At 34.6% G+C, this 15131-nt stretch overlaps 1 protein-coding gene and 1 long non-coding RNA gene across 3 annotated transcripts in view; both read right to left on the bottom strand.

Moving 5' to 3' along the window:
* LOC129906825 (uncharacterized) overlaps positions 1-8445 on the bottom strand; it is a 50458-nt gene extending 42013 nt beyond the window's left edge. For both annotated transcript variants that reach the window (XM_055982762.1, XM_055982763.1), the window contains exon 1: positions 8260-8445. In XM_055982762.1, coding sequence (XP_055838737.1) covers positions 8260-8430 — 171 coding nt within the window. In that variant the 5' untranslated portion in view covers positions 8431-8445. The remainder of the gene's footprint in view (positions 1-8259) is intronic.
* The window catches only part of LOC129906832 (uncharacterized), a 179884-nt gene that overhangs the window by 87859 nt on the left and 76894 nt on the right, over positions 1-15131 (bottom strand). The gene's annotated exons all lie outside the window — the stretch shown is intronic.

The following is a 15131-nucleotide window of genomic DNA, read 5'->3' as shown; positions in this document are numbered from 1 at the left end:
TAGGCCGAAATCAACGATGCATTGGGACAAAAATTAACACAAGTTAAAATTTAGTATGCAGTTATTCGCAGAATATCCAAGGGTATAGAAAAAACATTATACAGTCGAAGTTGCTTAGCCACAACATTGGCCGATAGATGTACAATGATCTGAACAGCATGACTTCGCGCTAAAAATTAAGCTGAAAACCGGTATGAAATGCAGTTTAACGACGGCAAAACGGGTTGTCAGAAATGGTTAACAATTGAGAAGAACAAAACTTCCCAAAAATTACCACTTTACAAACCAAGAAAAGAAACTCGCCTCCATTAAAAAAAAAAAAAATGTCCTGAAAGTCGAATTTGCAACCGGTGATTTTTCAAAGGATAAAAATGAATTAAGTTGACCCTGAGGGCTAAATTTCTTTTTTAATGACCTTCGTAGAGAGAAGGATTATTTTAAGTTGTCTGCATAACTGTGAAGGCAGTGTCATTAAGTGCAAAGCTGTTTCCTTCTACAAAACTTTCGATCTGCAATTTCTAACACATTTTTTTTTTACGATTGGAGGTGAATTTCTTTTCGTGGTTTGTAAAGTGATAATTTTTGCGAAGATTTTTTCTTCTCAATTGTTTACCATTTCTGACAACCCGTTTTGCCGTCGTTAAACTGCATTTCATACCGGTTTTCAGCATAATTTTTAGCGCGAAGTCATGCTGTTCAGATCATTGCACATCTATCGGCCAATATTGTGGCTAAGCAACTTCGACTGTATAATGTTTTTTCTATACCCTTGGATATTGCGCGAATAACTGCGTACTAAATTTTAACTTGTGTTAACTTTTGTCCCAATGCATCGTTGATTTCGGCCTAGTTCAAAGACTTCTTTTATTTTCGCCATTTTTTCCGCGCCTAGAGATTTTTCCCGAGCCGTTTTCATCCTTGCAGGTTATAGACAATCAGATTTATTGACAGACACAATTTTGAGTCAAACTGACCCATGCAACTCATCATTTATTAACATTTTTGCTTATGAACGTATTCAGGTGAGCTAAAAAATATGCTTGTTTTTATGAATAGATTTGGTCTAGCTACCGTTTGAGAAGAACGGTAGGTCCCAAGACAATTTTTTTTCTCCTAAGCTAAGCGCATAAAGATGTTCTCTCGTTACGTATGTAAAAAAGATGTACCATTGCAATAAATACCAAGCCAGGCTAAAAATAAGACGAACTAAAATGTGGACGTATTCAAGTGACCGGCAGTGTATGTATGTTATATAGAGAAATGGTATAACATGAAATGTTTTATAATTTAGCAACTTTATGGAAATACGTTAGAGAAATTGTGAACTTAGGTACATATATGTAACGAGAAATAGAAGCTGTTTCTACTGAAATTTGTAACCATGTCACCCAAAATTTGATGTTTTGAATTCCTTTAATTAGAAAACGTGATACAAGGGAAATTATATAGAGTTACACTAATATTGCCTGAAACCAAAAACCGTTCTTAATAACTTTATATAGGTACAACTATATTTCTAATGAAAATTTGAATAAATTGGTTTAGGGAGAAGATATACCAATTCCTGGCTTTTCTTTCCGTTTTCTCATAAATCTTGATTATTTTTTGTTCAGAAAAAAAGAGTAGCGAAAATTCAACAAGGTTTACAGAAATTTTCCAACTAAGTTGGGAAACGGGGTTGGAAAAAGCGAATTATTATGAATAGGGGGATTTCACCAAGTGAAATCATTATAGGTAGCAGTGTTACGCAATGTGGGGCCCACGCACCACGGAGGGGAAATTTGGTTTTACATTCAAGATGATGCAGAATAATACTTTTTTCGAAAAATATGTAAATTTCCACACTTAACGAAATACCTATTTGAATACCAATCTGGGATCTGTCATTCATTGTGTCAACTGTCACTTATTTAACTTCGTTCAACGGTTTCGTTTAATGTGCCAAAAAAAAAAATAGTTAAAGTACAAGTTTTCGGAATATCGACGGTTAAACTTCATAACCTCGTAAGTCGAAAAATTCGAAAAAAATATTATTAATGCAAACAATTCAGAAAATTCAGAGCTATCTTTTGGTATATTCAGTTCAACAATGTTGTTTTGAACATTTTTCAGGACGAAATTCAAAAGCTCGTATTGTTATATCCCATACAAAAACAAGAAACACAACATAGGTATTGTTTATGATTTCTGAAAAACTTGCAAAAACGACTTAGGGGGTTATGAAGTTTAACCGTCGATATATTTATTGGTGTTTAAACAACACTGTTTATTGAATGAACCTGTCAGGGATATGACCCGGCCCGGATTCTAGCGAGTTTCATGAAACTGTTTTTTTTTTCTTTTTTTTTTGTGCTACATTTTTTCTCATTAAAAAACTATACACTTGTCGTCAAATAGGTAGGTATTATTCAATTCTTTTTGTTGTCTTCCAAAATTAACGCAATAAGCTTACTTATTTTCTTTGAGATTTAATTTTTGTATGATTTTTCAAAATTTCTGGTGTTACATTTTTTTATTCACAAAATGTCAGGGGGGCATTAGAAATTTGGGTAGGTACTGGTGGGACATATCACAAAAAAGTTTGTGAAACACTGCGTTATAGGGATTTGGTACCTGTTTTTTATTATCCGTTTCATAATGGGCTAAATATTTAGTGAACGTCATTTTTTGAACAGCTAACAATTTTTGTTGACAATCAGAGATGCAAAATCTGACTAAATATTTAGTTTCTAAATTTTAAGAACTTACCCAATGTTATTGAAGACAAATGGACAAATACGTGCAGTAAAAAGATAACGTAGGTTTCATGTAAAAAAATCAATGTTGCAATCAAAACCAACATTACAATAATGGACAATTTAAAATAAGTAATTTTCTTTGCACGTGTGTCATTTTTCAATTGCATGTTTCCCATTCTGGCAATTGCATTTTCCATTACCTAGTTAAATAAAATGCACGACTGGGTAGCACGAACTTGATCCTATAGTTCAAAATACCTTTATATTAGTTAACTAAACTAATAATAATAGTGAGATATCAAAAACGGCATGACGAAAACCACTATTTTGATCTTCTTGATTAAAACCTTGACATTTTTTTTTTTTTGACAAGAAACCAATACTTGCCCTATAGAACAAGTACGAAAGATCAAAAAGGTATTCATTTTTTTTTTTATTTCAAAATATATTTGAATTTGAATTTTTTTGAATTTTTGAAAATTAGAATGCACACTTATTATTTAAATGCGACATTAGTAAAGACGCTGATTGGACATTTGTGTTATGGATACTGTTGATACCAAATTGAAAGGGAATCCGTTCAGCCGTTTAGTATTTAGCCGCAATGGTCAAGCCAATGCTTGATTTCGATAAGAAATTACCCTTATTCCATAAAGTTCCTTAATGTGAGCCCTTACCCATCTTTCTTTAGAAAATAAAGGGATATTATGTGACTATTTTAGTATTTGACAGGAAATCTTTTCAAGTAAAGTAGGTCAATTATCTGTCTGGTGTGCGCACTCACTTCCGACCCGACTATTTAATCGGTTAAATGTTCTCACACCGACTCGGGAGATAGAAATAATATACGGGTGCTAAAAATTAAAAGCTACATATTTATAAAATTGAGATCTGGAATCTGAAATTTTAAGAGCCTAAACATCAGTTTTTAGTCGTAGAAATTCATAGTCTAGCGAACTAAGTTTACAATTTTGGTTAACAGATGCTCCTATGCCAATGAAACAACGAGTTGGTCACAATTCCGAGAATATTGCTAACGTTCAACCGTTCGTTGCAAAAGAACCAAAACAGATGATTTCATGGAGAAGGATCTTGGCTTGGCGCCTTATAATAGATGAATTTTAAAATAATATTCAATAATAAAGCACTTTCTCAAGAAACAGACTATCGTTGAGACGAATAGGGTCACACCTCAAAAAACACAATTATTCAGGAGAAGTAAAATAAGAAAGTCATATACATACATTGAAAATTTAGTAACGATAACGAAACTTCTGCACTCTAGCGGCGAGTTTTGCTTATACATATCGCTTTATCTTGCGAACTCGAATATCGATCTAATTCAAAATCGACACTTTTTGAGTGCCTCAATGTGCGATATACGTTATTAGTTAAGTGGAAACCTTCTATGTGCTGCAATAAACACCACTTCATACCGAAAATAATGATATGTGATTTTAACAAAACGGTACCACAATCCACTTATGACTTATTTGAAAACTCAATTATATTTATGTATGTTATATAGAGAAATGGTATAACATAAATGTTTTATAATTTAGCAACTTTATGGAAATACGTTAGAGAAATTGTGAACTTAGGTACATATATGTAACGAGAAATAGAAGCTGTTTCTACTGAAATTTGTAACCAAGTAACCCAAAATTTGATGTTTTGAATTCCTTTAATTAGAAAACGTGATACAAGGCAAATTATATAGAGTTACACTAATATTGCCTGAAACCAAAAACCGTTCTTAATAACTTTATAGGTACAACTATATTTCTAATGAAAATTTGAATAAATTGGTTTAGTGAGAAGATATACGAATTCCTGGCTTTTCTTTCCGTTTTCTCATAAATCTTGATTATTTTTCGTTCAGAAAAAAAGAGTAGCGAAAAGTCAACAAGCTTTACGGAAATTTTTCAACGGAGTTGGGAAATGGGGTTGGAAAAAGCGAATTATAAAGAATAGGGGGATTTCACCAAGTAAAATCATTATAGGTAGCAGTGTTAGGCAATGTGTTAGGCGGAGGGGAAATTTGGTTTTATAGGGGGGGCAATTCAAGATAATGCAGAATTATACTTTTTTCGAAAAATATGTAATTCTTCTGTTTCCATACTTAACGACATAAAAAATAGTTAAAGTACTAGTTTTCGGAATAAATTTTTTGGTGTTTAAACACTGTTTAATGAATGAACCTGTCAGGGATATGACCCGGCCCGGATTCTAGCGAGTTTCATGAAACTGTTTTTTTTTTTTGGTCTACATTTTGTTCACATTAAAAAACTAGACATTAAAAAAATAGGTAGGTATTATTCAATTCTTTTTGTTGTCTTCCAAAGTTAACGCAATAAGCTTACTTATTTTCTTTGAGATTTAATTTTTGTATGATTTTTCAAAATTTCTGGTGTTACATTTTTTTATTCACAAAATGTTAGGGGGGCATTAGAAGTTTGGGTAGGTACTGGTGGGACATATCACAAAAAAGTTTGTGAAACACTGCGTTATAGGGATTTGGTACCTGTTTTTATTTATTTTACAGTCATCAGTCTATGTGCAGTTAAGTATTCAAAATTTTAAATTTTTGTATCTAATCAATTAAAACCATTGATACTTGATAGGCTTTGACGTAAAAAATTAAATGTTAAAAATTAGCTAGTCAGTGGGTCGTATACAATAAAAATGAGCTTAAGCTCTTATCTCACTTTTCAGTACATTTTCTTGAGATCTATCTCATTTTCCTGAGATAGATCTCAAAAAAATGTACTGAAAAGTGAGACAGTCTCGCATGTGTCTGTCTTCCGATGTACTTATAGGGCTGCCAGATAAAATTTTATTAATGTCGGGACAACAGGTCGGGACAGCCAAATAATACATGAAATCGAAAATAAAAAAACAATAAAAGGAATTACGTAGGTGATTAAAACTTTTTCATGCATAAAGCCTTAACTACATTGGATCAAAAAGTGAAAAGAACAATAGTGAAAATTTTCAAATTAATTTTTGTATAGTTTTCCGGGCTGGAAAATGAAAACAAATGATGCAGAAAGCTTATTTTTTGGCCTAAAAACAATTTGTATGCTCTTTTTCACAAAACAGAAAAAAAATATTTTCATTTTATTTATAATGTGGTGTATGTAGTTAAGGGTTATGACTTAATCCAAAATTTGTGGGGACTTCTTGCAAAAGTACTTATGAGTTGGTTGAAATTCCATTTTTTGAAAATCTTCGTTTGAAAAAAAAAAAAAAAAAAATAAAGACTTCATCTATAAAAAAAAATCACATTCACCTGCTCGCTTAAAACTGTCTCTTGATAGATCTTTTAGTATTTACTAAGCCCTAAATTTATGCTTTCAACAGTTTTCTAGTTTTGGAGAATGAACGAATTTGACCTAAAAGTTCTTTCTTGTATAATTTGAGTGAGTTTTCTTATATTTATAACAATTTATTTTTAATGCATGCTTTAAGTCAATTTTATTTAATTTTATTTTTAACTTTAAGTCTGCACTAAAAATAAATTGTTTTAAAGAAATAGCGAAATTTTAGAAAACCTAAGCTGTTGGCATTAACAGATTTCATTGCGAGATCGAGATGTGGAACATTCACAATTAAAATAATATTTTAAATGTGAATGTTACACATCTCACTTACATAAGTAACTATTAAATGTGTCCCCTAGATTCATAAACAATCTATTCCACTTTTTCTTTTATTGAGTTATTTGAAAAAAACGTTCCTAAGCACTTTGCCCCGCTTTATTAAAAAAGCAACTTCTGAATCGAATTAAACATGTATTTTTGATTTTAAACTGACTATGCTTTTCTTTTTCACCCAACGCGTTCCAAAAGTATTTAACAATTCATTTTGGAATAGAGTTGTTTTGAAAGTCATGCATAGGAATAGTTTAGTTTTGAAACTTAGCAATAAAATTATTTTGCTTTATATCAGGAATAGTGTTGTTTTGATTCTCAAAGAATATGGAATACATTCGTTTTGATGCAAGCCCTAATATTTCTATAATGTATAACTCTGGAACAAGTTGGCTTTGAAAGTGTTCAACCACACTCAAAGAAAGAGGTTGAAAAACTGAGATAAACTGCGTTTCTAACTTATTTTTCACAAAAAGTGGAATAGATTGTTTTTGTGAATTTAAACAGATAAAAATAATTTTCATCCATTAAGATGTCTCATTTTTACTTGCGATATAGGTACTATAGGGCAAGTTTAGGATTCGTAAAAAAAATCGAACTCGAGATAACAATTTTCAATGACATTACGATGATGGAGAATGCAAAAAAAGTGGTTCCGGCAATTCTGTCTGTCTGTCCGTCTGTATGCACCTCTAGGCGATTCCCTAGAGGGGAAATTGAAATTTTTTTTTAGGGCCAAAACTAACGGTACCTGTCATATAAAGGAAATAGAAAAGTTATTTTTTCTTCAAAAACGGCTCTAACGATTTTGATTAAAATTTTTGTGTGTAGTATAACACATAAGAGCCAACTTTTGCAATAAAAAAAATATTTTTTGGACCATTATTAACGGTACCTGCCATAGAACGGTTTTTTTGGTTTCTGAATATCTCGTACAAAACTGAACTGATTTCAACGAAAATTTATGCACGAAAGCGTTTTAGTAAAGGTTAAATTAAAATTTAAGAAAATTTTCAAAAAACACGTTTTTAGATTTTTAAAAAAATATTTCAATTTTTTTTTTTTTTTGAAAAATCAATTTTCTGAAAACGGGTTGGTGAAAAATTTTGAAATTTCGTTTTTATATTTAAATTAATTATTTCTTAAAAATGGCATACCAACTTGTTTTTTGAAAAATGTTGATAAAATTTTTATATATAAAAAATTATTTTTTTAAAAAAACGGCTCTAACGATTTTTGAAATTTTTTTTTCTAAAAATTCCTTTTTATATAAGAAATAAAATGGCATACTTGGTTTTTGTAAAAGACTATTTAAAATGGTGTTTAGTTAATTTTAAAAACAGATTTTACTTCGTTTTTTAACTTCTTGAAAATATCAATATTTAAATTTTCTCTAATTTTCTTGAATAAAAACCTTTAACATAAGAGTTACTTTTAGCATAAGAGCAAGTAGGTACGTGCGACCCCACTCGTGCATTTTATTTTTCTCCCAAAAGGTTTCGAACAAAGATTGATTAAGCAACGGAATGTTGGGACAAAATCGGGACAGATATCGGGACAGGGTTTAAATTTCGGGACTGTCCCGATGAAATCGGGACGTCTGGCAGTCCTATAGTACTTATCCCAAGTTCATATATGTAAATGCCCCATTCGAAGGCTAAAAAAAACCCATCCGCCATTACCAATCAATACATCAAGGTCATTTTTTTTTCTTCAAACGTAGACAGAGAAGATTTTTTTATTTTTCCTTATTTCAAAAAAAAAAACATAAATGGTACGCAGGTAGTATAAACTTTTATGCTAAATGAAAAAATAAAGAAAAATTTTTAAAAATAAAGGCAGTTAGATATAATGTATATAAAACTTACCTTTGTCTTGGTAACAATATTCGAAGCTAATTTAACTACAGCAAAATTTCCTTTACCAATTGTCTTTTCTAGCTCATAATATCCAACTCTCAATAGTTTATCTACAGAGATTTTGGATGTAGATGGAACTTTATAGTTCATTGTATTGGATGATGATGATGACGACGACATGATGATGATGATGCTGTTGTTCTGTGGTGTTGTTTAATCCTGCCCTTTTTCAGTTTCAATTTTTGGTAAAGAAAAAAAAAAAACACAGACAAGTTTTTTTTGTTACTCTGTGCCTTGGAGCTAGTTTCTCTAGTTCTCTAGCAGGCAGGCACAACTCCTATATTCTTCTTGTCGTAGGTGCGATTTTGTGCTCTTGTCGAAGGAGCCGCTTTTTTTGTGGTTGTTATTGTAGTTGTAGGGAAGAAGACAAACACAATGTTCTTCTTCTTCTTCTCCTACTTCTCCGGCAAACTGCATTAAGCCAATATTAATATAGCTTTTTATATATGTTTTTTTTTTTATAAGTGTGTGGTGGGAGAGGGGGGGGGGGAGAGAATAAAGGGATCTCTCTTGTAGGGACAACTTTTTTAATTCAGTTTTTTTTTTTTTTTTTTTTTGCTTAACTTCTTTTTAACACAAGAAAGGTAAGAAACGCCATCTCAGATTTCTTCATATATACAAAAGACGAAGAAGGAGCTCTCCAAAAGGGAGACCTTGTTTTTTGAATGTGGGGGTATACTCTAGACGACAACGACTACGTCAAGACTTCGACGACACCGACTTGCGAGGTAAAACCAAATAGCGAACAAGAAAGAAAGAAAAAAAACTAACTTTTACTTTTTTTCAGTGCTTCTTTTTTTTTTTGTGTGTGTGTGTCTTTTAGTGCCTTTTCGTGCACTTACACCGATTTTGTTTTTTATGGAAAATTAATCATAAAAAACTTCAATTTTCATCGATATCGAGATTTTTTAATTCAAAAATTTTTCATGTTTTTTAATGAGACTCTCACAGACACACGAGAGGAGAGAAGAGGGAAATTTTCTCTTTTCACTTTTTTTCCCAATTAGAGACACACGACAAGACACAACAAATTGCCTCTAAAAACCTCTCCAAAACAACAACAACAACAAAATACACAGGAATTAAACAAATAAAACAACTTTAGTAAAAAAAAAAAACAACGACAAAACAAGATTTTTTTTTTTTAAACTCAAGCAAGCAAGCTACTTTGCTGCAAGGTGAGTTGTTTGACTTGCGAATATTGTAAAGAGAGGAAAAAATAAACAAGACAGACACAATTATTATAAAAATTTATTTGCCACCAAACCAAACTGACCGACCGTTCGTCTGTCCGTTCGTTTTTTTTTTTTTTTTGTTTCGTTCGTACGTTCGTAAAGTACACCTCACCGCCCCCGTTTTTTTTTTTTTTTTTATTTTACTTTTATTTGTTAACCAAGTTTAAAAAAAAAAACTTTTCTTCTCGTTTTCAACTGTTTTCTCCATTTTTTATTTCGTAAAAGATCGGATGTAAGAAAGAGTAAAGTGAGAATAAATTACGGTTTTTTTCTGCGTAACAAATAAAAATCTAACTGTATTTTTCGTAACTTTTGTTTTATTAAAAATTTTTATTTTATTACAAATTTCCACCTGCCCTTCGAATATATTTGTCGTCACTTCGTTTTTTTTTTCTCTTATTTATTCATCAACTCATAGAGAATATAAAATCAATTACGGTGAACACTCTTTTTCGTATATTAGTTGACGACGACGAATTGGGTTTTTTTTTCTTATGGGTTTTTTTTTTACTTTTGTAGAGATCAAAGGATTTTTGGTAAATGTAATATATTTTCCAAGTAGAAAATATATTTGCTAGAGCCGATATAATTTCTTCACACACGAAACAGGAGGAAATTTCTTCGACATTATCTGATCTGATTGGAAGTGGAATTATTATTCGTTTTCTTTCATTTTGATTTCTTCTCAACACTCAACTCGACATCGACTGTGGTTCAGTTAGTTAGTTCACTGTTTGTCACTTTACGTTTCCTTGTCAAATTATAATTTATTTTTTTTTTCGCTAAGTTGAGAGATGTATTAGCAGAGTATAGTAAGTGCGAGTGAGTAGGGTAATTTATAAAAAAAACCACCGAGCGAATAATGAACAACGTCAGCGAGATAGATATAGTCATGATATGAAAAAGAATGATAATGATAAAGTGAGATGAAATAATATCACATCATCTGATTTTCTCTTTTTATCTCGTTGATCCTATTCAGAGTGGTTGAATAGAAATGATATGATTATATTTCTTCATACAAGTGGTTGTACTTTTCTATCTGAGCGAATTATTGTCATCGTATATTTTTGTTTTCTTTTTTACATTATTTGACAAGTTGGCGAAAAAGGGAGCCACCATCATACCATACCCATCATTTTTGCCATGTTGTGCGCAACCATTCATTCTGTTTGACGTCATTGAAAGGGGAATTTTTTTGAATGATGCTAAAGTTAGAAGTTGTTGTTTTTTTTTTTTTTGGTGTATTTTCGTGCTGAGAATATACATATAACTGAATTTGGAAGCGAATAAAAATGAATGAGAGAGATTCTGGGAAATTGGGGGAAATTTTTTTTGTTTGATTTGAATGGTGTAGAAAAGTGCGTCTGCTTTGACGTGGTGAGGATATAAAAATGGAGAGTGAGAAGGGATATTTTTGGTAAAAATAACGCAATATAGTATATTTTCAGGCGATATTCGTGGTGGACAATTTTAGAATAAAGTGTGTGTATTCTTAGGCGGAATAGGTATAACAATGAGAGGAAATAATTGTATGATTTTAGGCGTTTAGAAGATGCTTCTCAATGTTTTTTTTTTGTCAGTTATGATTCAAAAACGGACAATATAAAGTTCATTGATTTGAAATAGGTATTAAAAGTTTGCAACTTGAGGTATTTCGTACGCATTTTGTATTTATATAGTCCAGGAATGAAAGTATTAAGAATAAAAAAAAAATATTAAAATAAATTAAGTAAAATAATTTTTTTCGTATACCATTGTCCATTTTGCTATGAATACTTGCAAACAAAAATGTTAATTGTAATTTTTAATTAAGGGTTCACAATAAAACTTATTTCGTTAAATTATATTCCGATTATAACTCGACTAACAATACATAGGGTAAATAGTGCATGTGTTTTGGCATGTATTAACAAATAAAAATATTAACAATTAATTTACAAAAAATGAACTAACAATTTAATTTAGGAAAAAAGCAACAACTAAACGTGAATTTAAACAAAAAAGCGTTGGGTATTGAACAATAACAAAATTAAAAGTAAAAATCGAAAAGTAAGTTTATGCGACTAGTTCATTTTTCGAAAAAAAAAAAATAATAATTTTCTACCGAAATTTTTCAAGAAAAAAAATTACTTAGTAAAAAAAAAAAACCTAATCCAGTATCAAAATGTATCAGTCAAAATTTGGAAATCAGCCGGATAGTTTCCAAAATCTCCAATGTTTAGTTCCGCCGTTTTCCATACTTTTATTTATAAATTGGAGCCTCAGTAAGTTTAATAGTATGATACATGCTTACCAACATTGAAAAAGAACATTTTTAAAAATACTTTTTTCACTCAGAAATTGAACACAACAATAAATTACGAAAAACCAAAATTTACACGTACCTCACAAAAAACATACAATATTTTTAGAGTGGTCGTATAAGTTCTCGTTGCATTCGGCATTGTAAAATTCTTTAAAATAATGTATCATGTCGCCACATTACATGAAATAAAATGTCTAGCTTAAACATGCAATGAAAAAAAAAATCAAATAAATAAATAAAAAAGATCACGTATACGCCACAGTGCCCGTGGACAACGAACAAATAATCAGCCATATTATGAATGAAAACCCCCGAAAAAAGGGTTCGGGAAAAGTGCTTTTTCATCATTATTAACCAGTGGCGGATCCAGGATTTTTTTCTGGGGGGGGGGCACAAGGGACGGATTGGCCAAACCAGCCAATCGCCTTGTCGCCATGTCGCCTTCTCGCCATGTCGCCTTGTCGCCTTGTCGCAATGTCTCCTTGTCGCCATGTCGCCATGTCGCCCTGTCGCCATGTCGCCATGTCTTCTTGTCGCCTTGTCGCCATGTCGCCTTGTTGCCATGTTGCCATGTCGCCTTGTCGCCATGTCGCCTTGTCGCCATGTCGCCATGTCTTCTTGTCGCCTTGTCGCCTTGTCAATTTGTCGCCTTGTCACCATGTCGCCTTGTCGCAATGTCGCCATGTCGCCTTGTCGCCATGTCGCCATGTCGCCTTGTCGCCATGTCGCCTTGTCGCCATGTTGCCTTGTCGCCATGTCGCCTTGTCGCCTTGTCGCCATGTCGCCATGTCGGCTTGTCGCCATGTCGCCTTGTCGCCATGTCGCCTTGTCGCCATGTCGCCATGTCGCCATGTCGCCTTGTCGCCATGTCGCCTTGTCGCCTTGTCGCCATGTCGCCTTGTCGCCATGTCGCCATGTCGCCTTGTCGCCAAGTCGCCTTGTCGCCATGTCGCCTTGTCGCCATGTCGCCTTGTCGCCATGTCGCCTTGTCGCCATGTCGCCTTGTCGCCTTGTCGCCATGTCGCCATGTCGGCTTGTCGCCATGTCGCCTTGTCGCCATGTCGCCTTGTCGCCATGTCGCCTTGTCGCCATGTCGCCTTGTCGCCATGTCGCCATGTCGCCATGTCGCCTTGTCGCCATGTCGCCATGTCGCCTTGTCGGCATGTCGCCATGTCGCCTTGTCGCCATGTCGCCATGTCGCCTTATCGCTATGTCGCCATGTCACCTTGTCGCCATGTCGCCTTGTCGCCATGTCGCCATGTCGCCTTGTCGGCATGTCGCCATGTCGCCTTATCGCTATGTCGCCATTTCGCCTTGTCGCCATGTCGCCTTGTCGCCATGTCGGCTTGTCGCCATGTCGCCTTGTCGCCATGTCGCCTTGTCGCCATGTCGCCTTGTCGCCATGTCGCCATGTCGCCTTGTCGCCATGTCGCCTTGTCGCCATGTCGCCATGTCGCCATATCGCCTTGTCGCCATGTCGCCATGTCGCCTTGTCGCCATGTCGCCATGTCGCCTTGTCGGCATGTCGCCATGTCGCCTTGTCGCCATGTCGCCATGTCGCCTTATCGCTATGTCGCCATGTCACCTTGTCGCCATGTCGCCTTGTCGCCTTGTCGCCTTGTCGCCTTGTCGCCATGTCGCCATGTCGGCTTGTCGCCATGTCGCCTTGTCGCCATGTCGCCTTGTCGCCATGTCGCCTTGTCACCATGTCGCCATGTCGCCTTGTCGCCTTATCGCTATGTCGCCATGTCACCTTGTCGCCATGTCGCCTTGTCGCCATGTCGCCATGTCGCCTTGTCGGCATGTCGCCATGTCGCCTTATCGCTATGTCGCCATTTCGCCTTGTCGCCATGTCGCCTTGTCGCCATGTCGCCTTGTCGCCATGTCGCCTTGTCGCCATGTCGCCTTGTCGCCATGTCGCCTTGTCGCCATGTCGCCTTGTCGCCATGTCGCCTTGTCGCCATGTCGCCATGTCGCCATGTCGCCATGTCGCCTTGTCGCCATGTCGCCTTGTCGCCATGTCGCCTTGTCGCCATGTCGCCATGTCGCCATGTCGCCTTGTCGCCATGTTGCCTTGTCGCCATGTCGCCTTGTCGCCATGTCGCCTTGTCGCTATGTCGCCATGTCGCCTTGTCGCCATGTCGCCTTGTCGCCATGTCACCTTGTCACCATGTCGCCTTGTCGCCATGTCGCCTTGTTGCCATGTCGCCATGTCGCCTTGTCGCCATGTCGCCATGTCGCCTTGTCGCCATGTCGCCATGTCGCCTTGTCGCCATGTCGCCTTGTCGCCATGTCACCTTGTCGCCTTGTCGCCATGTCGCCATCAGAGAACCAAACGAGTCGAGTATTGTTTACGAACATCGAGTGCTTACTCGAAAAAAAAACGATCTCGAACAAACAGAATCAACACAACTCAAATATGTTCGAGCTTTCCTGTTTAGGAGTATGATGACTCGTAAGTAATCCTAGAATCCTACATTTCAAACGAGTTCAAACGATCATTTTTCTATTCGAGTAAAATCGAGTAAAATGATCGTGAACAAAATGTTTATGATCAATGTGATCGAAATTACTTGAACTGGAGAGGAAATGTTCATAGTGTTCGAGGGTGGTTTTTCTTGTAGCATAAATAAAAGAGAATCAGTTTGGTACACAAAAGCAAGTTACATTTGTTTTATTTAAATTAATTAATTTGACAAGATAATGAAATGAAGAAAAACATATTAGAATAAAATTAAATTAAATACAGAAAAAAAGAAAAATTAAATAAAACTTAATGCTAGATACAAAAAAATGAATAAATTTAATTAAGTTAAAAATTATGACACTTGTATTTATGAAAAAAAAAAAATATTTAAATTGGAATTATCTTTAAGTTCGCAATCATCAAATTATTTACAGTTTCTGGGTTCAACCTCGATCGTTTTTCTGTAATTCTATTTCTAGCCTGTGAAAATGCTCGTTCTGATGCTGCTGATGTTGCGGGAATACGATTCAAGATTTTATGTGCTTCATAAAGGTTTTTGATTTTCAGGATGAAACAAATTCACTAAATAATGTTTTACTTTGTATTTTAAATCACTTAAATTTTCTGAATTTTCAGAAAAGGTCAGTCCACAAATCTGTTGTTGCCGAAAAGATTTTAATAAAACCGAGTTCTGTTTTGACTATTTCCACTAATTTGTCTTTAATATTTTTTATATTGTTGCTTATGGTTGTTCCAGTGGGAAGCATGTCTTTCACGTTAACATGTTCTCCGTATTTAGCACCGATTTGTA

Source organism: Episyrphus balteatus, chromosome 1 (assembly GCF_945859705.1).
Source record: "Episyrphus balteatus chromosome 1, idEpiBalt1.1, whole genome shotgun sequence".
Taxonomy (NCBI): Eukaryota; Metazoa; Arthropoda; class Insecta; order Diptera; family Syrphidae; genus Episyrphus; species Episyrphus balteatus.
Note: the sequence above shows the minus strand (reverse complement) of the source record. Positions and strands in the feature narration are given on the sequence as shown.